Raw genomic sequence first — 24,737 nt, forward strand, 5'->3', positions numbered from 1 at the left:
CTATCAAATAGCATGCTTGGCCAGCTACAGAGAAACAGAGAAACTAGTAGGCAGGCAACAGACAACTGACCAATCGTAAGTGGCGATGTCACTACACGCACTCTTACCAGCACAGTTCAGCGCGGTTACACTGTGCTGAGTATTTCGGACCGAGAGCGGATTGTAACCGTGATGGTCCGAACCAAGCTCAAGTGGAAATATAACTGGAAACGTTCCATGTTCTTAGAACCGCTTTGGCCGATGGTGGAAAAGCGGCTAAAGTTTAAGCCTATATAGAGTGGCCCCTACATGTCTTTGGGCACCATTTCACTCTAAAATAAACATTGTCATAATTTTTTATGTTTTTATTTTCTCTGTCAAACATATTTTAAAGAACACTGGGGTCCAAACATTTTTAAAAACATCTGGTGTTCCACAGGATAAAGAAATGCATCCTTTTCCAGTTCCAAGAAAGAAAGAAAAAGATAATGCAAAAAAAACACATGGTTATGAATTTTTTTGAATATACAGCACAAATAATAATAATATATTTAGATATACCATTACTTTTATATAAAAACTCATACCTGTTACTATAATGAATCTTGAAGTCATCACCTACATACAGTGATAATAAACACCATACGCTAACACTAATATTCTCTTGTTGGTGACACAAACGTTAAGCAGTTTGCAATAATACAATGTCAAAAATATCAAACCCACCAATCAAACTAAAAGCAAAAAACTATGTAACATACTATATAATTCAGGATTATTAGACACAATTTTAAGATGACTCAGACCACTGCTTTAGACAACTTTTGTGAATAAGCAGTCAGCTTTCCACAGATGTTTATTTCCTCAGGATCTCTCTCCAAGGCCGGCATTGTGCTAATGCATGTTGAGTGCCATAATTAACAACACACACTCCATTAATACCGCTTAATACATGTGGCACAGAAAGACTAGACGCCACATTAACTCCAACTTCTCGCCTTCACTCTAGTCCTCATTGGGACAAATGAGAAAACACCATCTACCCAAATCTGCTTCAAGAGATCATGTTTAGAAGGATTGAGGGTCGTTGGCAAATAAATAAAGCAGCACAAAACGTTAGCTGCTGTTATACCATACATGGGGTTTTAAATCAAATTCACGAGTTTGGATTTTGTTTCGTTTTAGTTTAATTGTTCATAAATATATTTTTATTTTTATTATTTGTTTATTTTGGAAAAAGAGTAGTTGGCTGTTTTGCAGTCTTTTTTTCCTCATTGTTTTATTTATTTATTTATTTATTGCTTACCAACCAGTGTTATTAACCAAAAACTATTCAAATGGCTCTTGGTCATTTTTGTTTTTTTTATTTTAGAGAAATCGGTCTTTTGCTAAATTTTTATTTTAGTTAACAAAAATGTTATTCACTACCAGTTTTTGTCATCAAATGTTCTGTTAACAAACATGACCTTGTGTTATACAGGATCTTAGCAGGATCTGCTTTTTTATTACTCTCTGCAGTTGGTCTGGAACAAAGTAGCTTAAAAGGAGATTTCACAGTTGCATAGTAAATTGAAAGACTGAAGCATAATTGGCATTATTTAGTAGCTGTTCAGGAGTTACGCTCTTGGGATAATATTCCAGCGGTGCGTCATTATTTCCTGGTGTGCTTGCCTCTTCTTAAGCACCAATAGCCCAAACAAGACAAGCGCTAATGTACAAAACAGATGCTAGCGAGAGCCTGGAGTGTCAACAATAGGCAGACCTTATCATACTCCATGTGCAGCTTCTCCTGCTCACTCTCCAGCTTGTCTTTGAGGTTCTTCTGCTCCACGATGTTGTCCTGGATCTGAATCATCCTCATGTTCCGCTCTGAATACCAAAAGACAAACAAATCGATACTGAGATTGCTATCAGAGTACAGGAAAAAGTATATCAAAAGAAGACTGAGGGACAAAGCGTGAAAAAAGAGGAACGTTGGGGGAAAAAAAAAAAGAGGGAGAGAAAGTGCACTTATAGAGGATAGGCCTCCTGCTGGAACCTAATGGAGTGTGTGCCCAAGGTTACTCCACACATCTGCTCTTAACATCACTCATTTGGAGGGCAAGTGCCTAGCTACAAGGCTACAGAGCGGGATGCATGTCTCGCGCTCACTGTCTGATACCGCCTACGGTTCTGCAGACAGATTCAAGTGTGTTAGGGACAGTAAGCTACATGCTACAAATGCATCAACGCTTGTTCCATCCATTAAAAAGAAAAAAGCAGATTGAGAAATGCCGTTTCTCGAAAAATAGGTCATAGGCCCGATGAGTTATTTCTACTTAAAGTCCCCCTGTGGTGAAAATCAAGCTTTAAAATGTTGTTTATATGTCTATGTGGTGTTTTTAATATGATTTAAGAAAAACCATGTGCAAAGTCAACAACATTGCTGAGTATTTTCTCTTTAAAACTGCAGTGAACCAAAGACAGAATCCAAAACACGTTTTGAAATTGCTGGTGTTTCTGACGTCACAAACTACCTTGTAACCAATCAGTTCAACGTGTGATCGTCAACAAGTGGATCTCTGAGCTGGTGTGAGTGAGTGGAGGCGGGGATAATTTGCATATTCATAGAACCACATATACTAAATGAGGCAAGGGTGTAGAGTTAAAAAATTAAGCTTTTTTTAAGGCATGAAGACATTTTTTTCATGGAAAAAACTAATTTTGATGATCAAACATCAAACGTTTTAAGGGATGAAATTATTGACTACAGGAGGACTTTTAATAATTTGAATTAGCAAATGAGAAACCAAACCCACTAACCTAGGTAGTAGTTAACAAAGTCTGCCGTGAGGGCAGGCTGCTTATGTTTACGCCGTCCATCTACACTTGCGCTGGTATCAGATGTGTCCACGGGGAAGATGTCTGTGCTGATACCCATGAGCTCGGCTTTACGCATCAGCTTACGAATGGCTGATGCACTAGAGGTGAGCGGTCGGGGAAGCTTCTCTCGGGGGACCCACGCCTGCGGTCGAGTGTTTCGAGACAGCTCTGCTTTCGCTCTGTACTGCTGGAGTCGTGTGGTTATTCGAGCCTAGGGGTCAGGAAACCATAAACATTTAAAAAGAAATGATGATTGATCATTCACAAGACTGTCTCACGTGTGGAAGAATGTGTCCAGATGGTAAATCTGACCTGAGCGGTAAATCTGACCTGAGCTTCAGGTGTAAGTTGCTTCTCTCTTTCCTGCAAAGACACTTTGCAATAGGACTGCAGGGCCAGGTAGTTCTTCCTTTTCCATTTCCTGTCAAAGCGGTCTGCGTGCTGCTTGCAGTATGCAAAGAAGGGATCTGCAATGTCCTGTGGGTGAAAATGGATCATGACTAGTGTAGATACAGACCCAAGAGAGCTTAAATCTTGAACCTTATGGCGCTTTTCCACTGCATGGTACGGTACGGCTCGGTTCGGTACGGCACGCTTTGGCGCTTTTCCACTGCATGGTACGGTACGGCTCGGTTCGGTACGGCTCACTTATGGCGCATTTCCACTGCATGGTACGGTACGGTACGGCTCGCTTTAAATGGTACCACCTCTGTTGAGGTTCCAAGCGTACCGTACCGGTACTAAAATGTGACGTGAAAACACTGAAGATCACTGATTGGTCAGACAGAATCGTCACTACCAGTGTCATTGTATTTGCGACACGAGACCATGCACGAGACAAACCCGCTAGATTTAAATAGCCAGTAGACAACAGCCAACGCAGTAGTTTCTTGCAGTTAAAAAGTTTCTTGCAAACTGTTGTTTCTTGCAGTCAGGGGCGGCGCCGGATAATTTTTAATGCATGTGCTGAGGGCACACACACACATATGTGTGTATATATATATAAAATATTATTATTATTATTATTATTATTATTAATAAATGAGCAAAACTTGAACACAAAATATTTAATATTCAATTATTTTAATGATCACAATTAAAGTTTTAATTTTATTAAATTGAACAAGCGCAAAATTCAGCATTCAATCAAATATTCAAAAAGACTTAATAATAATGTTATTTCTCTCTATAGGCGCGTTTACTACGAATATGGCGATCGTCAACTTCATCTTTGCCAGACACTGACAGAAAACACTATTTTATAAATAAAAATCATGTGCACGCGTCCCCGGATTTACAAATGCACATCTTGCTTGTTGCACGCACATTATGTCGAAATAACGAGATATTATGTTGAAATAACATTATTATTAAGTCTTTTTGAATATTTGATTTAATGCTGAATTTTGCGCTTGTTCAATTTAATAAAATTAGGCCTATAGCCTATATATATAGCCTACTATTAATAAATGAGCAAAACTTGGCCACAAAATATTTAATATTCAATTATTTTAATGATCACAATTAGTTTTAAGTTAAAACGTTTTAATTTTATTAAAACGCGTGCACTGATTTTTATTTATAAAATAGTGTTTTCTGTCAGTGTCTGTGCATGGCAAAGATGAAGTTGACGATCGCCATATTCGTAGTAAACGCGCCTATAGAGAGAAATGCACATAATGGATTACATAAGAGAGTAGCCTATTTATTTTTGTTTTGAATTATTTCGTTTAAAGACATTTCAAGCTTTGTGTATTTGAGGATGTGATGCGCTCCAGTTAACGTACAATGCAAGTGACCGCTCGGGGGCCTCAATGATTCAATTGTCTATTGAAAAAATTGTTAAAATTAAGATACAATTTATACAAAACGAAATTCACTTTAAAGAAAGGTTTTCTACAAAACAAAACTTAATGAAGTGGTCAAAATGATGTCTGACTCGCTCCATGTCTCTCTACTCATGCTGTTCACTTTTCATAATCAACATAGGCAGATGGAAAAAAATAACATAACATTAACTAAATGCGCGTTTTTAATGGCAGTAGGCTATAGTTTAAAACAGTATATTAGGCCTAGACTCTCTATTTGTAAAGATTCAAGTTCACGGATAATTGTGCGTGCATTTATTTACCATTATGATACTAAAATCATAACAAAGTAGGCTATGCTATGTACAAAAAAATCAGCCCAGAATATGAACGCAACGTTTAATTACACGTTAAGAATGTTCCTTCCATATAGTAAACCATTATAAGAACATTTAATTTAATTTAAAAACATCCACATGCCGAGAATCAAGAGCACTATCCCCTGTGTTGTGCGTTTGAAATGTGGCGCGTTTACGATGATGTCATGGCAGTAGAGGCGGCAACTATAACGATCAGTCCCTCCCAGTTTGAAGCGGTACTAACTGCAATGGAAAAGCAACCGAGCTAAAGCGAACCGAACCGTGCCGTACCGAGTCGAGTCGTACCACGCAGTGGAAAAGCAAAGCGAGCCGAACCGTTCCGCGCCGAGTCGAACCGTACCGAGCCGAACCGTGCCGTACCATGCAGTGGAAAAGCGCCATTAGCTTGATGAAACAAGAAAAAGTAAAGTCAGTGATGAATGACAACTTCTCATTAATAATTCTGAAAACAAAAACACGTGTAGCAATTGTGTTGATAAGATTATGAAACGTCTGATACGCTTGCGTGACAGTTAATCACTGTATCTAAGTGATTCAAGATTCTGATTGGATGATGTGTATACACAGCCACTGTAAAACAAGACGACGTTATATTTTGGGGCTGTTTGCACCTGGTCACTTCATGCATTTTTACTGACCGGATAGTTATCTGATTTGTTAAAACTGTTCCATTTACACTCGGCCACAAAAATATGTCTCCGCAAAAGTCAAGTCAAGTCCACAAGTCCGACGAAAGCAACAGATATGCACTGTATTTTATTTATCACCCAATTTCAAGATCAAAGACTGCAATAGGAGAGAGAGTAGCATCACCAGTGGTACGATTAATGAAGATGACTGAGTGTTAAGCTTCAGGATCCGATGCAGAATTTCTGTTTAATTTGCGGCAGTTTAGATGTCGGCTTGCTGAAGAGATATTGCTCGACAATTCATATGCAACGGGCCATATGTGTGGTGAATGCGATGTGTGTTCCGGTAGCCTATAACACGTTCTCACACGTTTAATTTTTTTACAATTTTGGGAGGAATACAATTTGCATATGTGGTTTCAACAACCAGATGCATTAACACTTGTCCAGTTTCGTTTGGAACGCATTTCAAACCTCCTCCTGAAGTGGTTTGAGTGATCGGATTTAAATCGTAAGGCATTTACACCTGGTCTTTTCAGAAAAGCATGAAGTGACCAGGTGTTTGGCCCTTTATTGTGTGAAAGTTTTGCGTGGTAAGTCTGGTGTAAAATATAATCCGTGTAATATCATATTAATGCATTTTCATACTGTATGATGCATACCATACAGTTAAACATTTTGAGTTTTGAGTGTATTGTTTGAGGAATACATTTTTATAGCTAGGATACATTAAATGAATCAAAAGTGACAGTAAAAAATTTATAACATTATAAAATAAGATAAGATTTCTATTTCAAATCAATGCTGTTCTATTGAACTTTCTATTCATGAAATAATCCTGAAAAAATGCATAACGGTCTGCACAATTATATGAAGTAGAGGCCAAAAATCTGCATATTAGAATGACTTATGAAGGATCATGTGACACTGAAGACTAGAGTAATGGCTGCTGAAAATCTTCAATGGGGCAAGTTTTAAACCTGCTTTTAGCCTCTTAACATCCTTGATGTGTCATTACAAGTGCCCAGCCATGTGAGTGATTCCTTCAGAGTGATCACAGGTGAATCTGACTGCAGTAGATGTGAAAGATATTAATAAAAATGATGTTATTTCAGCCAGCGCACATACCTGTATTTACATCCTATTTTCAGTCGAAGTCCATAGTAATCGATTGTCGAGTTCACGCGCGTGATCATAGGTAACTAAACCTATGCGTGTGAACTCGACAATCAATTACTATGGGCTTCGACCGAAAACAGGATGTAAATACAGGTATGTGCGCTGGCTGAAATAACATCATTTTTATTAATATCTTTCACATCTACTGCAGTCAGATTCACCCGCGTTCACTCCGAAGGAATCACTCACATGACCTGTGCACTTGTAATGACACATCAAGGATGTTAAGAGGCTAAAAGCAGGTTTAAAACTTGCCCCATTGAAGTCAACAGGGTGCAAATTTTAAAAAGAGGATAACACGGTGTAGGCAACACCGATTTTTGTCGTTGTTCTCTGTATTGACAGCACTCCAGATTTACAAAAAAATTAGCTCAATGTTAAAATTGACCGGAGTTCTCCTTTAATGAGGTACTTGTTCATCGTATTTACTTGTTACTTAATAACAATACTTTTAGTGTGGGAGGGACGATGGAACATTGTCTGAACTTTAGCTTATTCACTCTAATACTGGTAATTTTTTTTGAGAGAGATGCTAATGGTCTTGTCCGATTCAATGATCTATGCTAAGCTATGCTAAAAGTGGTACCGCCAGACCCGGAGATCGGCTGAATGGATTCGAAAACGGTAAAACACAACTGTTTAACTCCGGGTGAGTTGTAAAATGAGCCTATTTCCAAAAAAGTGGAGTATCCCTTTAACTTAGACAATTGCTGCAGGTTTTATTTTGAGTGCTTGTGTGCTCACACACCTGATCATTTTAACGTACAATTTGATTATGGAGAAAATGGTAGTATCTTCTGAATTACAGGCTGACGCATTCTTGCTGTTGTGATAATGATGCCCAGCACTCCACGTTTTTATAGACCACCAGTGTCTGTGCATTCTCTGATAGCCGTGATAAATAGCTGGTCACAAAAGGCCTGTAAAAATTCCCCTCTCTTTTAAAGGACAAGTACATTTTGCAGAGAATGAGGGAGCTGAAGCCGAGGGGCAAGACAATGACTGATGTAAGGCTGGCAGGATTTTTTCCAGGAATGGAAGTGGACTGCCTTTCTCAGAAACAGCATTTTTCAGAAAAGGAGGGAACCTTAGAACAATGTCAACCTGTTTCAGCAGTTTCAAATCTCTGCAGCGGAGACGTCAGCAGCAAGTTTCTCCTCCCTGGTTACATCTCCTCGTCACACGCATAGCATTTCAACCCCTCCCTCGAGGGCAGATGGAAGCACAGCCATTTCACCGTCAAACCACGGAATCGTTTAGGCTTAAGGTGTCTCGCTGGATGCTATCAGCCCACTCACCTGTTGATATGAGGCCCTTTGCACAGCTGACTGGATTAAGTGGATTGCAGTGAGTAGGCACTTTTCGCCAGTGTTTATCTGCACTGAACGCCACCATCATGTGCTTCTCCAATATGGACTGAATATTTGAGCCATGAGGCTGATGGTCTGTGACCACGGGCTGGGAATTTGTTCGACTGGCTGGCCTTGTGCTCTGAGCCCTCTTCCTATGCTTATGTGCATCTATTTGATAAACTCCTGCATTTGAAGTTCAAACATGCACGTGTTCACAGAGAATCAGAATCTAGAGGATAAGGGATAGTCCATTTAAAAGTTCACACAATTCCGTATGACTTTGTTCCGTGGAACAAAAGAGAAGAAATGTATTTATTTTTTGATTATGAATTGGTAACTAGAGCTTTCAAGCTTCGAAAAGGATACAAAAGCATCATAAAGGTATCAAAATAATAATAATAATATTCCATGATTTGTATCCTATACTTCACATTTTTGAAACCATTCAGTTTTGTGCGACAAACTGGCATTTAAGTTAGGCTATTCACTGATAATATCCCTCTCCAGTAACCTCTATTAACCACTGCTAATCGAGTCAAACTTGAGAACCGAATCCGTCAGATTCATGAATTAATCATTCATTTCACTGAAAAGATCATGCTCAAAAGAATGATTTGTTCATGAATCTGCTACATAATTAAGCAATCAAATGGCTTCAGAAGGGTTGGAAAATAGCACCTGTACCATATATAAGTCACATGGACTACCTTTATGATTTTTCATGGTGCTTTTTGTCCTTTTAGAGCTTGGTTACCCTGTAATCATCCACTTTCATTATAGTACAAAGAGTGGCCAGGATACCTTTGTATTCCACAAACGTCAGTCAGCCCAACAGGTTTTGAAATAAATGTGGGTGAAAAGTAAAAAGCTATTTGCTTTTTGAAATGGATTTAAGGACAAGCAGAATAGTTTTTTTGTGAGAAAAAAAAAGAAAAGAAAAGGAAAAGACTGAAAGAATTTGCTTACAAGCCTGATTACAAGAGGTTGACAGGCTGGAGAGTTAAAAAAGAAACAATACATTACAAAGCAACAGTGGAAAAAGTTGTAGAAAATAAACATCAATTAAAAGCAGATTAAAGAGGCTGACCACATAACACACTAACCTCTTCTGCAGCAGCTTCAGACAGCAGCCCTTCCCGTTGAGCACACGTAACGTGGAAGAATGAGCGGCACATTCCAGCATCACAGCTGATGCAAACGCCTGTGCGAGCAAAGCGTGCGTCCTCACACAAACTGCACTCCTGCAAACCATCAACCCAAACAGGCCGAAAAACACGCCATTAAGAAAAAACTTTCCAGCATTTGCTGACTTCAGGTCTTATTACTTTCATACTAATGACTTGGGATTATTTCTGTTTTTGCAAAGTCAAGAAAGGTAAACCGCTAGCTGATTGTGTAACAGAGCTTTGATATGAAAAAATAAAAATCTTTAAACACCATTATAACAATCCCACATTCATTTACTGTATAGGTCTATATTTAAGATAAAGTGGACAACGAGGCTCTAAAAGCCCATTTGACTTTCTCCAATTACTGGAGTTCAAAATTAAAATAATAATAGCCTTTCTCTAGGAGTAATTTCTTTTCACATGTACAGCACAAACCATTAAAGAAAGCCGTTCAAGTGCTTCTAAAGTAATTTGCTTCCCAGTAAAAGGAACCTCTTCTGACTTACTGACACATAAAATAATGTCAGATAGAGTAAATGTCAAAATGTCTACAGTCGACAGAAATTCTTGGGAGGGAAATGAAAGACGCTTTGCTCGCAGAAGAGAGTCAGCATTTCACATAATTTATCAGAAAATGTATTTTATGTTGTTTTATTTATTTTTAAATAAAGATTAAAAAAAAAGTGATTTCATGATTCAGTATTAATAGATGTTATGCAATGTGCAAGCAATTAACATTTAGTTCAATTAAAATCTAGGATGCACCAATTTATCAACTATTTTAATGAGTGTCATCAGCTGATATTCATCTTGCATCCATAAATAAATATTGTAAATATCATAATATATATACCAAATAAACATTTACCATTCAAAAACTACGAGTAAGGAAGATTCAAATTATATATCGATTCTGTCAAATCGATTAATCACAGCTAAAAAAAAAGTTTGTTTATATGATGTGTGTGTTATGATATGAATATGATATACTGTATATATATATTACACATACGTTCGTTTTCAACATTGATAATAATCAGAAATGTTTCTTGAGCAGCAAATCTGCATATTAGAATGACTTACCAAATGAATTGTTTTCTATTTAATATATTAAAATGTATATCACGATATTTTTACAAATTAAATTTCCAGTTTTACTGTATTTTTGATCAAATAAATGCAGCTTTGGTCAGCATCAGAGACATCTTTCATTGAGAAAAAAAAAATCTTACCAACCCCAAACTTTTAGTGTAAAAGTTGTATAACAATTTATAATTTCACTGTATGAAAAATTTTGAGCTAATGATCATTAATTTTTTGTAGCTGTGTGCCATTAAAAACTTCTGATACTTGCCTTTGCCCCATACTTTGAGTAGTTCATCTCTGTGAGTGTTACTGGCCTCAGCTTGTCAATATCTCCAAATGCGACGCCTGGAACATAAAGGGCACACACCACGTGCACCCACCTTCAGCAGAACAAAATAAAGTTGAGTTTTCATCTGTAATATCTAAATTACACAATTATCACAGTATAATGACAGGTTCTTATTCTCTTCATGTGACGAATAACAAATAAAGATAGTAATGATCCAGATGTCCACTATTAGAAGAACAAAGCAGCATCCAGTTAATGGACTACTATTCACTAGGCTATTCCTTGAATAACTGCTATACCCTTAAGCCCTTCAGAGGAGAAAATACTCAGCTGAAGGTTCAAATGTACTCTAACTTGACCATTTGGTGTGACAAAATTTCAAATGCAGACTTTAGGAAGGAGAATCCGAAGTCCAATATAAAGATATCCATCTCTGGTGAGCGAACGCTCCACACTTTAATTTGCTGTGTTTTTCATGCTCTACTGAAGTAGTAAATTTGGGTGCAGGCGGGCTGAGGAGCACTATCAGTGATAACGTGGCTTGAGTCTTCACGCTTCAGATGCCTCTCTCTTTCTCTTCCTCTCCCTCTCTCTCTTAGCCCTATCCCTCCCTCCCTCCCCCCCTCCCCCCTAGCCAAATCCACCACCTTTTCTCTCCTTCACAAACCTGTCCCTCTTCAAGTATTTAGCATCTTTTCAGAATCTTTGCTCAGAGAATGCCACAAAACTTTCAACGAATGAACAACAATTAAAGAAGTAAAAGGTGTGACGGGGATGGCAGTGCCTTTAATTAATCTACTAATGATGATAAAATGTAATATCAGACCACGCATCGGTTAAAACGCACCTCCCCGCATCAGTTTCTTTGAAGATGCCGTCCTGACTGGGACAGAGTTCACAGCTGGGTGTAACGCCATTCTTGCAAGCGTCACAGAACCACGGTTCTGTTGAGTTCTCTGAGGCCGAGCTCATGATAGAGTCACTTTCACCATCAACACCATAGCAACCTGAGGGAACAAGACAAATCAAATGAATGTTGAGTAAATGTTGAGTATTTGATATTACTGACTGCTCAGTAAGTTCTTATATTATAACCCATTCACAATCATAAACAACATACTACATTATCAAATAGACACACACACAAATGCATACACTTACATACACTGCCCAGCCAAAACCAAAACAAACAGAAATCACTGTTTAAATTTAAATGGGCAAATGCAAATGTGATTATTATATATCTAGCATGTTATATTTGACAACAATTCTTCTAACCCTAACTGATAGAGTGTGTAGCTTTTCATTTCTTAAACAACCATGTAAGACGACACATCATGGCCATTTTCCAGGATGACAATGTCAAGATTCATCAGGCTCAAATTGTGAAAGAATGGTTGGGAGGGAGCATGAAGAATCACTTTCACACATGAATTGGCTCCTCTGAGTCCAGACCTAAATTCACTGAAGGAGGAGACTTTGCTGGAGGAGACTTTACAGAGTGCTGGACTCTTGCATTGTCAATACAAGATCTTGACCAAAAAAGATGCACCTCTTGATGGAAATAACATCACAACATTCATTTCCATCAAGAGGTGCATCAATTTTTGATCAAGACCTTGTGGAGCCAGTGAATATGTTGCCAGGACAATTAAAGATCTGAACTATAGTAGAAAATATCCTTAGTGCTGAGCTGCATGATGCTACAGTTGTGTCTGGCAGAGTGTCAAAAGAACAAAAACATCTACAGCACAGAATGGTTTTGTTGTTATACTTTTTCCGACAAAGATAAAAAAAAATAAGGCCATTTGATCGAATTGTAGCATCACAAGTCCATAAAGATGGAAGTATTGGACCAATGAAAGCATTTTAATGCTGTCACCTTAATTTCCTCGGGTTGCAAAGACAATTACTGTGCTGGTCAGGTTACCATGACGCCTATTACACTCAGCAAACGTGCTCCATGCCACCAATAAGGACGGCAATCAGCTCCTTCTCAACACTACAGAGATAAGGTTCCTGTTCCTAATACAGCAAACCGGCCCCCGGGCGTAGGAGAAATGGAGAGAGAGACAATCAAATAAAAGTTCAGATCCTTTACATACTCACCACAAAAGACCCAAACAGCAAAGTGTGCAGAGAATGCTTAAGCATGGCTTGTCTCTGAGCCCTAACCAGCAGGCTAAACTACTACTACTTCTAGGTTTCTGGTGATAAACATGATATTGTGTAGAACATGGGAATTGTAGACATTAAAGGGGACTTATTACGCCCCTTTTTACAAGATGTAATATAAGTCTCAGTTGTTCTCAGAATGTGTCTGAAGTTTCAGCTCAAAATGCCCCTCAGTTAATTTATTATGCCATGTTGTAAATGCCCATTTTTGAGTTGAAGGATAAAAATGCTGTTTTCGTGCATGTATCTTTAAATGCAAATGAGCTACTGCTCCCCGCCCCGCCTTTCAGAAGAGGGCGGAGCCTGTCCAGCTCGCGCCTCCGATATGCTGCCAAAAACTAAAACATCTGTTTGGGTTTGATTATCATCTCTATCGCGGTCACGCTCACGTGACATTGCAGTTCATCACCATCATCAAAGTTTATTAGCATTTTGCATTTTGAAGCCATATCAGTCTAAACTTCTGATTTATGGTTTTCTGAGCGCACACAGAGAGCTGGATGTCAGACAGTCCATCCCCTGAGTATTAAACTAAGTTATCTTTCACGTCTTATTGCGCTTAAACTGTCAAATACACGCAATGTTACGTCAAACAAAGTTCACATGAACAGTCGGTTATGTCTGTGAACGTAAACAGCAAGTAAAGAAATCGCATGTGTATATTAGATCTGTGTTTTAAAGTGAAAGCAGCATAATATATACAGTACCTAGTTCCTATTTCTATGCTGTTAATATGAATCAAACAACTAAAGAAAAAAAGAAAATCTCTCACTGCTCTTGATTAACTTAACTTTAGTAGCTTTAATAAGAATATATTTCTTACTTGAATGCTGCTGTTGGCGAGGAGATAAACATGGCAGACTGTGTACAGCTCACTCAGGGCGGGATCTATGCTAATGGGGCAGAGTCCGTCAGCAGTCGTGGGCGGGGCCTGTACAATGTGACATCACATTGCATAGAAACTGCAAACGGCTTGTACTGAGACACTGCTTATGATTTATGGGGATTCAAAAAAGAGGAGTGAGTGGATTTTTACCATTAAAGGGTGGTTGTGTACACACACACACATTTATGTTCAAAAAGTGAATTTTGCATAATAGCTTTAATATAAGAAAGCTGAAGGGATACATTAAGGTGTGCAGTTTATGTTTGCCAGAATCATTCAGGTCACTTTATCCAAGAGGAAACACAAATTGCGTGACCATAGCTGTAACTGAAGCGCACGTGAAGAGCACACATCATCACTCACCAGTAGAATCAAATAAGAGGCTTTTCATACCCTAATCTTGCAGTCATTTTGAACCATGCGGTAATGGGTACCATTACGAAGCCCAGCCCGACGTTTATTTTCTTAAAGAAAGGTATTATGGGAACACTGCTGGCAACAGTTGGGTGCGTATTACTGACTAGGCTTTGAACCATAGGGCTGGAGCTTGCGATGATCAGTTTGCTGGTTTAACTGACTTACTGCTGAACCGTCAAGCAAATCTCCGATGTTCCTTTTGAACTCAGATACAAAGCTGGACCTGCTAAGCCACAGGGTGCTGGCTAATATGAGCTAAGCTGGAAAAAAGTGATGACTATGGGAGAGCATCATAATCCCTGAGGAGAAGATTATCCTTGTCAGAAATGACGAGCTTGGCAGTTAAAGAGCGACCTGGGGAAGGGTGGTGACAATCAAGAGGAACACTTTTAAGATTCAATGGAGGAAGGTTCGGGATGAGTTCAGAAAGAGTTAACGTGCTAGGCTGATGTGTGTATGTGTACATCAGTATGACTGCAATCAGACAATGCAGACTTATGCACAGTGTGTGTGTTCTCCAACAATCTATTCGCTAGGTGTTAAATTTCACTCACAATGTTCAAACAATGATGGTGAATGAAATAATTTATCTGCAGGCTATAAAATAACCGAGTTGCTTTATTTGCATCTCTAATAGCCAAAAGGAACAGAATAACTCCATTACAGTTCTGACTTCAAGCAAATGATTTCATGCAGTGATCATGATTCACAAAGGTCAGAGTAGCTCATGATCATGTAGATAGTTGTGTCTGAGCACCAATCTTTCATAACTATATTCAATTATTAATGTGGTAATGAACAACTAATGGCCAGATATGGTAGAATTCTAACAACTGTTTTCCAATGAAAAAAAATTAAACCATTTGTTGCATGACGAGTGAAAAAGACTTTGTTTTAAGCTAAAAATACAATTACTATAAGGCACCTACAACAGAACTGAAAGGAACCAGTCTCCGAAGGGTTTTAAAAAGTGTTTTATGCTCACGAAGGCTGCATTGAATGTGTAATATTGTGAAATAAGACGATTTAAATTAAACCATAAATAGCATTGATGTAACAATGTAAATGTAAAAATGTTAATGTATTTGCTGTCACACTTTTAATCAATGTAATCCATCCTTGCTGACTAAAAGTAGTATTTTCTTCAAGAAAAATGTGTATTATTTAAGCGGTAAAGTCTAAAATGTTAAACAGTAGGCAAACCAGTAGGAAACAATGAAATTGTGGCTATGTTATACTTGTGGCTATAAACAGTGCATTAAAGTTATTGCATTACTCATGCAACTGTTACCGTTCATTTCTAAGTTAATTTCTAAGTTCTAATTGAACCCAGAAGATTCCTTTAAGATGAAGTCCTTTGACTCTTTGTCTTTGTCAAATGATTAACGAGGAGACGTTCAGCGCAGCGATGTATTTCAATTATATTCACTCCGTTTCTTCCCTAAATGCTAATATTTTTCATCCCGGATGAAGAAGATTTATTCAATATATCAAATATTTGCCATGTCAGCATGCAAAGCAGGACCACAGACAGGAACAACAGAACCAAGTCGGGGGGCACGGGAATGAATGAATAGGGCCAATTAGAACCAAAAAGACTTGGCAGATGAGAAAGAGGGGGGGATATGAGGTAAGAGCTACGAATGGCAGCTGCCTTGATGTAAATCAGCAAAATTGATTCAGAGCTACTGAAAAAAGCCTTTTGAAAACCAGCACTCTCTCTTTCATAAAACAATACAATCATTTTCATAACCAGCAATGCGTGGAATAAATCATTTCCTCATTAAGAGGTGAGTGAAAAGAAATAAAATGAAACATGCAAGCAAAAAAAAAAAATCTAAAAAAAAAAAATCAAGGTTCTATCAAACCAGATAACATTCTAATTTAATACTTGTTTAACTCTGTGAAGCTGGTTTTGTATTGGGGATGAAACCAATGTGATTCAGCGGTTATTCAACAGGGCACCTTTTTAAGAACAAAGGCTTGAATTTGCTTAATAAATCAGTTTTATTCAGCAGCGCTTGAAATGTTTTGTTTCAATAGTCAATGAAAGTCAAAAGCGTTTTCACTGCTCTGGCATGTAGCTATTAAACACATTACATACTTCTCCATTGTTCATTATAAAATATTACATTTTCAGGCTCCCATTCCATAAGCAGATACTACTTCTTTTTTTTTTTCAATCACCCCTGAAGCACTATGGGGTTAAGAACATTTCTAAACAACAGCACAATGGCGATATGGTTTTCAGGTCCTACATTACTTTACTATTGGATTCAAGTTACAGCATTGCCTGGGCAACTCTAAGACTTTAAATCTGAGTATTTTTAGACATTAAGAAGTGAACTTCATTCAGTGTTTTGGATAATTGTCCTCCTGAATCACTCGATTAAACATTAACTCCAGGTGATGCACAGATGGTTAGATACCCTCAGTTTTGACTTTAATTTGTGACACTGACGCTGATACTCGTTGCGTGTCGCCGTCACGGCTGGTTTATCGGACAAAAACTCTGATTAACGTGGAAAAAATACCGTTTATCGCGTGTCGTGTGTAGTTAGGACAAGGTGTGAGACTCATTCCAAGACCAGTTGAAACAATTTAGCGACAAAAAAAAACAAAAAAAAAACACTTGTAAACCTGCAGGCACACACCACCTGAGGCCAGAGACTATGCTGCAACCCAGCCTAGGGTCACATGCATCACAGGTTCATTGTGACAATACAATCCTCCTTGAAGGCGAGCTGAAACTTAAGACAGGAAGCAAGGGAGCAATGCTTATAGTCTGAGGAATGAAAGATCAGACAAAGCAAAGGAGAAACATGTTTTAACCTTGAGCAAAATACTTAACCTGAATTAATTTAGCAATTATCCATCTGTACGAAGGAATAATGTGAGCTCTTCTGCCAGGTGCACCGGTGTGAAAATAGACATGTGCAAAGTGGCTACAATACAAAGTGGTTACAGAATCCACATCCTTCAAGCAAAACTGTTTAACTTCTGGTGAGAAACCTATTCCTAAAACTAAGGGAGTTTTATCTCTCACAGGGTTCCCAAAACATAGACCTATCACAAGAACTGTCATAACACAACATGATACAAAGGAAAAAACAAAGCATTTGTCAAAGACAGGCTAGTCTCCAATTATTTATTTTTGTCTGGTTTGCACTAGACCAAGTTTTAAGAGTCTTTCCAATTGAAACACAGTGATGGGCCAGAAGACAGTGCTATGAGAGTGTTTCCATTACTCTGACTTCTGGGTTTTGTGCTGTAAACAATGTTTTCCTAAGTAAATGCATTCGATCTAAAACTAACAGTAGATTACACTAGGAACCGTTCCATTCTTTCTTTAAACAACAGAATTGTTTGTTCATGACGTTCGGTTCCGTTAATTATTTATTTTTAGTGAATCAAATGCATACAGTTCCAACTTACTGTGTTATGTTGTACTTAACATTCTTTGTGAATACGGCCCCAGAGCTTTAAGGCTAAAAGTAGCTCCTAACTGGCGAATTTAGGAGCAACTCCTAAAAAATAATGGGCGTGTCACTCGTAACTTCAGGACTCCTAATTTTTTTGACTAAGAGTAATTCACGAAGCATTTTAGCCCTAAAAGTAGCACCTAAGCCTGGGACAGCTTAAAAGAAGTCGAGAGGACTCCTAACTCACTAAGACCTATTCACAAACCGCTTTTTGTGGCATTTCACGTTGCGATGTTTTGAAATGCGTATGCGGCGACTACAGGAGCTTCCAATCGCGAGGGAACAATTTTGCATTGTAGGCATAACTAGGGATGCAATAACGCCACCAACAACAACCAAAACTAGGCTACTCACTGGCCCTCATTTATCATTCTTGCGTAGAAACGGGCGTATATGTTGGCGTAAGATTATGCTTACACTCTTCTCACCACCTGATTTATGAAGCTGTGCGTACCTTTGAAATCCAGGTGTACGCAATACCTGCGCTTGATAAATGCCGCGGCTGAAAACGAGCGTCATTAGAATAACACGCCCCTATATATTCAAGTCTCCGCTCCCCCCACGCCCTCATTTTACGCCATGGACACACAGAAGACGGCAAAGAAGAGAAACTTCTTTGAGAAAGAGAAAGAGAAACCAGGGAAGTGGAAAGAAACAAAATTGATTTCTAGATTTTTATTATTAATGACGCTTATTGTTATTTAGAAGAAGAATGTCGTTATTATTATTATTTGTATTATTATTATTATTATTATTTAAAAGAAGAATAATGTCATTTTTATTATTTTGTCAGTCTGAATTATTTTTTTGGTCATTGAAAGCCTTTCATTACTAAACCCAGTCCGTGCACACGTGCCGGGCCAAACCCTGGCCTAACCATCGTTTCAAAGAACAGTACAACGGCGAGCGCGTCAAGTATAAACGCCTTGTCGGTTTGGGGAGGTGCGCGCGCAGTCTGCGGAGACTCGCGCTGCGGAGCCAGGCGAAAGTATAAACAAGGCTTGAAACGTCAGGTAAAGCGCACAGGCTCGCAACTTAAGGAATACATATGCCTACAATTCAAATGCTTTGGTAAAGTCACACAAATTAAACATTGAAGTCCATGTTGCACAAAAATAAACACTGAAGTTTATAATTACTATGTTGTTGTTTTTTTACAGTGGGCCATAATATATCATATCTTTTAGTTTGTCAGTGCGTTTTGTGGTGTTAGGAATTGTTTTTCTGCGCATTCCCGCACTCAAAACATGCGTACACCACCTCCTGAGCTGGCGTAGGATTTGAGCGTGCCGTACGCCAACGTCCATATTGATAAATCTCAAAGTCACCGTGGTTTTGGGTGTACGCCAGGTTTACGCTGGAAATTTGGTGTACGCACTTTTGATAAATGAGGGCCATTGCATGTAAACTACTTGTAACGTTTCATTGTGAATCAAATTAAATCAATAATCTTGCAAAGATATTGCATCAATCCATGTTTCATTACGCTACTAGGCTATTTGTTTTGCCTTACTCTTTATTCATTTAGGCTATTTATTCAGTTATTCATCATCTTCCGTCCTTCGCACTACTTGTGTAGCGCACGCTTTCTGAGACCTGTCACCTGTCACTCATCTTCGTAGGGGGAGGTGTTTGGAATCATTCCCGCGTTACAATCATCAGCCAATCGAGGTGGTCACTTCAGTCAAGCTCGTGCATGAGTAATGACGTCATCCATAGCAACGAAGACACACTCTTAGTTTAGGAGTTGTCATTTTTCTTTACTAAGAGTAGGTCTGAAAGGCGTTGTGAATAACTGTTAAGAGAAAACTCCTAGCTAAAATCTTTTAGTGCGATTTAGGAGTACTCCTAGTGGTAAGATAAAATGCTTTGTGAATACGGCCCTTGATTTTGTACTTAGACTGGTTGTTTATATGACAAAAAAAACAAACAAAAAAAAAAAAAACAGAAAGGAACCAGAATCATTAAGCATTTTTGTATTGCGATATATTGTGACACGATATATTGTTTCACCCTAAGTGTTGATATTGTTCACTGAAATGAAAACTGTTAAAAATTATTTTCAGTAAATGAGAAATGTAATTATTTCAGTACTTTCAGTTGAAATGAAATAGCCTAAGCATTAAATGAAAAACTATTAGATTTTTTGCCTTGGCTACTAAGTGAAACAAGTGCAAATACTAAAATGACAAAAAAAAAAAAAAATGAAAAGTTAAATAGAAATATATAATAAAAAAAACTAATAAAAAAGACAAAAGCACATAAAAATTACAAAAAACTCAAATGAAAACTGTAAAATGTATAAAAACTAATTCTAAATATTAATAAATGCTAGAATAGTATATAAATAATACTAAAATATCCCTGTTTGGAACACAAATCAATAAATTCCTTTAATATTAGTAATATTTACTCTGACAATATTTCGGTTTGATTACAATTGTCCAAATCATGGTCCAAGTCAAACTCAAATTGCCGTCAGTCTGGTAACTGGTTTGATTCAATGTGATTATTTGAGATTCACAATAATTTTACAACTGAAATTAGGTGAAGAACTGTGTTATGGATGAACACATAATACACTCAGAATTATTATAGACATTATAAATATAATAATCGACACATTTAATAGTTACTGTTAGGCGTTATGATCCATCTATGCATTTTTTACATCCCCTATGATCACATGCACATTTGAGTGACTATTAACCAAGCATAAATTTGGATATGCAAGCAGGAGTAAGTGTTAATTGAAAAGTTCAGAAGACAACGTAAAAAAAAAAATATATATATATATACATATTCCTGAGGACTAAATTTGACCAAAAAAAAAAAAAAAAACACATTTAAGCAAGTAACTAATTTAAATGAATTGCACATGTTTGGGGAAATAATTAACTTTACGGTCCAGAACTCATTAGGGTTAAAACTCATTTTACTGAAATCAATACCAGCAGCATGGTAATTGGTGTTCCAATGAGTGCAAAGCCATTACTGAGCAATGTGATGCTTTTTACTGTGGTACGGTTTTAATAAACTCACTCCACTGAATGACAGTGGCAACCATTACAACACAGCCAGTAAAAATCCTCTTTTTGTTTTAATGAACTACTAAAGAACATAAAACCAACAAACAAGTCGGAGGCGGAAAACAAGGACTCATAATTAGCCTGAATAGCCTTTGCAGACCAGCTCAAGTATGGCGGGGAGTGTCTCTTAACAAATTCTCGAGTAATGACGAGCGTGCAAATAGAGCGTGTTGGAGTTAGATCCTAATCAAAAGCATTGTGCGGAGCTCAAAAGGGAAATACGTGTCAACTACTGGAACCAAGAGGCTCCAGTCTTCCTCTCTGCTCTGATCGTTCATGAGTCTCCAGTGCATTTCTCTGATAGAGTCTTTCCCTTTAGAGTTTGAGCGAGGCCATATGCGAGGTCAGAGCCTCCACAGACTGCCGAGCTTCAGAGTCACGCTGTGAGACACTTGTGCGCATCTAAGGATGACAGCTTGTCTCTTATCTTCGGTGCTGCTCTTGTGGCCCCTTTGCTCCATTACTTTATCATTCCATTTTTCCTGGCTCCTTCTCAAGAACATTTCTGAATAGCGGAGTTATCCAAATACTGCAACGTTAAGCAAAACTGCCACTTGAACTTTCCCTCGGTAAATAGGCAGATTAGAATCTAAATCCTTTGTTTCGGGAGCCACCCATGCTCCCCACAGTCTGAGACGTGACATCCCATTTTTTAACTGCGCGAGTCTGCCGAAAACAGACTCTTCTCAATGCTTTTCAAAAGCTCTACGGCTTTGGCAAAAGCAGCCTGACCCAAAATAGCTGACGTGAAGAAACTTAGCTGGTCTGGGACAAACTACAAGAAGGCCTTACGTTTGTCTGTACGCAAAGTGCAATACAGAAACGGCACCTTATTCGGTGGCACTTGTCTAAAGGTCACCTTTTCAAACTAGTGCACAAATATCAAGCGAGCATTTGTGACAGTCAGCAATGAGGGCCGCCCCACCTCCTGGAACAATCATGCCCTCTCCCACTGGGAATAGTGGTACCACAGAGCAGTTGGTACTAGCAGGTGGTAAGCGACTGGCCCAGGTCAAGAATTTTGTTCTGAAACAGCTGTCCAACCCATTGGAAGCTGCTGGCTTTCTCCATCCTAATGTGATTAATTTGAAAATACCATTTACTATTGGTTACCGTGGAAGTCAATAGTCACCTAAACTGTTTGGTTTCCAACATGGTTCAAAATATCATTTTTTTGTGTTACACGCCAAAAAAAAAAAAACACTTCACACAGGCTTGGAATGAGATGAAGGTGAGTATTTTTTTTCTCATGAATTTTCCCTTTTAGTCATTGTAAAGCTTTTGAATGATAGTACTAACCAAACACTTACATTTACCATTTACAAACATTTACCTAGAAAATGGCAGCACTTACAATACTTCATACCTACTTCACTTTAATTGCTATTTTCAAAGTATTAGCATTCTCAGACAGTCTTTGAGCTAAAAAAGAAAAGAAAAAGAATGTTGTTGAAGGCTAGGCAGTGCAGCAATATAAACCAAGTGATGGTGAAAAAGAAATTAACAATAGAGATTCTGCTCTACCATTTTAATAGCAGAATTGCATTTACAGACACCAGTTTTCAGTACAGACAGCTTCGTTAATTATGAACAGGGCAATAAAAAAAAAAAAAACCCACAAGGTTGTTTAAAATTTGGTGCAATAATTCAAATTGTGCGGTTGCAGGTGCGTACATGTCAGCTATTTAAAAAAAATACAAAATTTCACTGATGCCAAACTCATAATTAATGTAACAAACATAACATAAAAAAAATATTTTTTTTACCAAAATGTTCGGAATCTAAATAAACATCTTTATTCTGTACTATTATAAAAAAAATATCAAATGGTTGTATAATATATAAAAAATTCCTGCACAAATTGTGATATTTATTTATATCAGTGAATTACTCAAAGCAGCTGTAGCGTGATATGCACTGTTAATATTAAATAACTCCGTTTTGGTCATGCCACTTCAAAAAGTCCTGAAATATTCTTTCTTTGTAATTATATATATATATATATATATATATATATATATATATATATATATATATATATATATATATATATGAAGAGTTCAGATGCAAAAGCCTCTAAATGCCATCTGAAATTTTCTTCTAGAATGATCATTTTTATCAAGCTCGTATATTTAAATTCAATAATTTCACTTTAATGGCAATGAAGATTACCTATTAATTATCATTTAAGTGAAATTACTGAACTTAAATATACAAGCTTGATAAAAATGATCATTCTATAAGAAAATTTCAAATGGCATTTAGAGGCTTTTGCATCTGAACTCTTCATATATATATATATATATATATATATAAATAATTATACATACAGCACTCCAGCGACAAAAGAAAGAGAAAGAGGGAAGAACAACTCAAACAGCTCATGAAGCAACAGAACCGCAGAACAGATTCTGCACTCCTCTATAGGGCTCACTGCATTTTATACTTTCTATTTCACTCCTGAAGGGGAGAGCGAGAGACTTTTGTGTGTCTATGAATCTGAGAGGAGTGCAGCTCTAAGAGCTGACACCGCAACACTGCTCTTGGCACGGTAAAAGACTCCTGGATGCTTCAAGGTTGCCCTCTGATTCAGTGGCACTAGGTTATGAAGTAGCTTGTTTCAGTGAGTTGGAGACACTAAAGGGGGAGGAGTGAATGTGAGCGTCTGGACCAGATCCCTTGTGTATGTGTCTTCTAACCGGAATGGCAGAGCCAGTGACTGATTTAACCATTTTCTAACTCAGACACGCAATCAGTTTGAGAGTGCAGCTTATTTGACGTAGATACCACTGACAGCTACAAACCAATACCAATACCCAATGGCTGCTAAAATGAAACTTTTTTTTTTGTTGTTGAAAAATTGCTCAATACAAACAGTTGTACAGGAACACCATTGCTCATGCTCCGTACCTTTTGTGGATTTATTTGAGTGAATATCGCAAAAACTTTTTTTTTATATAAATGTCTGAGTCACATTTAACCACAGAATCACAAGACAAAAATATATATATACACTTTGTTGTTTTTTTTTTACTTCCATTCAATTTATTTTATTTTTTTAATTGATACTTTTATTTAGCAATGACACATTAAATTGATCAAAAGTGACAGTAAAGACATTTATAGCATTACAAAAGGTTTAAAGGTAAACAACTGCTTTCAACATTGATAATAATAATAAATGTTTCTTGAGCAACAAGTCAACATATTATAATTTTTTTAAAGGATTATGTGACACTAAAAACCATAACTTTTGAACAGTAGTGAACGGTATTTAGCATAACGAAGTTTGAAATTGAATCAAACACGGAGGATTTTCATTACCGGTTTAGACCTTTTTTTCCCCAAAATGTAAAAAATGTCAGAATGCTACAAATCAAAACTGGCTTCATTCTCTTTGTACAAAATATAATATATTATATAATAAATTATATAATATATAATAAAGTAATCTTAATTTCCCTTTGATTTTGAGGTGAAAATTTCCCCAGGAATTTCTTCATGAGATTCACCCATTTAAAATCCACTGCAGTGGTCAAAGATCCACTGGGAGATTCATCGAGATGGAGCATATGCTGTACATATAGGAGAACCGAATGCATGCTTTACTGAGTGTATATATTCTTTGTTTGCCACCTCTTAAACCACTCATTGCTGTGTGCTAAGATGAAAGGACGAACAGGCACATGCTCTTTAGATGTAATTAACTAATGTGTCCTCACCAGATGGAATCTGAGAAGCAAGCAGGTAAGTAAGTAGTCATTCAATTGATGCTTTTATCCAAAGTAACTTACTTATTTCAAGGACAATCCCTCCCGACATTAAGTGTGTTGCTCAAGGGCACAACAGTGACTGTTGTTCCTCAGGGGGCTCAAACCAGCAGCCTTTTGATTTACTCTGAAAATCCTGATCCTTTGGCACTACGCCTCACCACATAAAACTAAATAGACAGACT

The 24,737-nt window shown here is 37.6% G+C and overlaps 1 protein-coding gene across 3 annotated transcripts in view; it reads right to left on the reverse strand.

The window, feature by feature from the left end:
• phf14 (PHD finger protein 14) overlaps positions 1-24,737 on the reverse strand; it is an 81,098-nt gene that overhangs the window by 49,890 nt on the left and 6,471 nt on the right. For 2 of the 3 annotated variants that reach the window (XM_084422606.1, XM_084422608.1), the window contains exons 5-10: positions 11,581-11,740; positions 10,713-10,824; positions 9,293-9,430; positions 3,154-3,318; positions 2,782-3,052; positions 1,742-1,848 (exon numbers count right to left, since the gene is read on the reverse strand). In XM_084422606.1, coding sequence (XP_084278732.1) covers positions 1,742-1,848; positions 2,782-3,052; positions 3,154-3,318; positions 9,293-9,430; positions 10,713-10,824; positions 11,581-11,740 — 953 coding nt within the window. The remainder of the gene's footprint in view (positions 1-1,741; positions 1,849-2,781; positions 3,053-3,153; positions 3,319-9,292; positions 9,431-10,712; positions 10,825-11,580; positions 11,741-24,737) is intronic. The other variant, XM_084422607.1, reaches the window with a different exon arrangement.

Source organism: Rutilus rutilus, assembly GCF_951802725.1.
Source record: "Rutilus rutilus genome assembly, chromosome: 11".
Lineage (NCBI taxonomy): Eukaryota > Metazoa > Chordata > Actinopteri > Cypriniformes > Leuciscidae > Rutilus > Rutilus rutilus.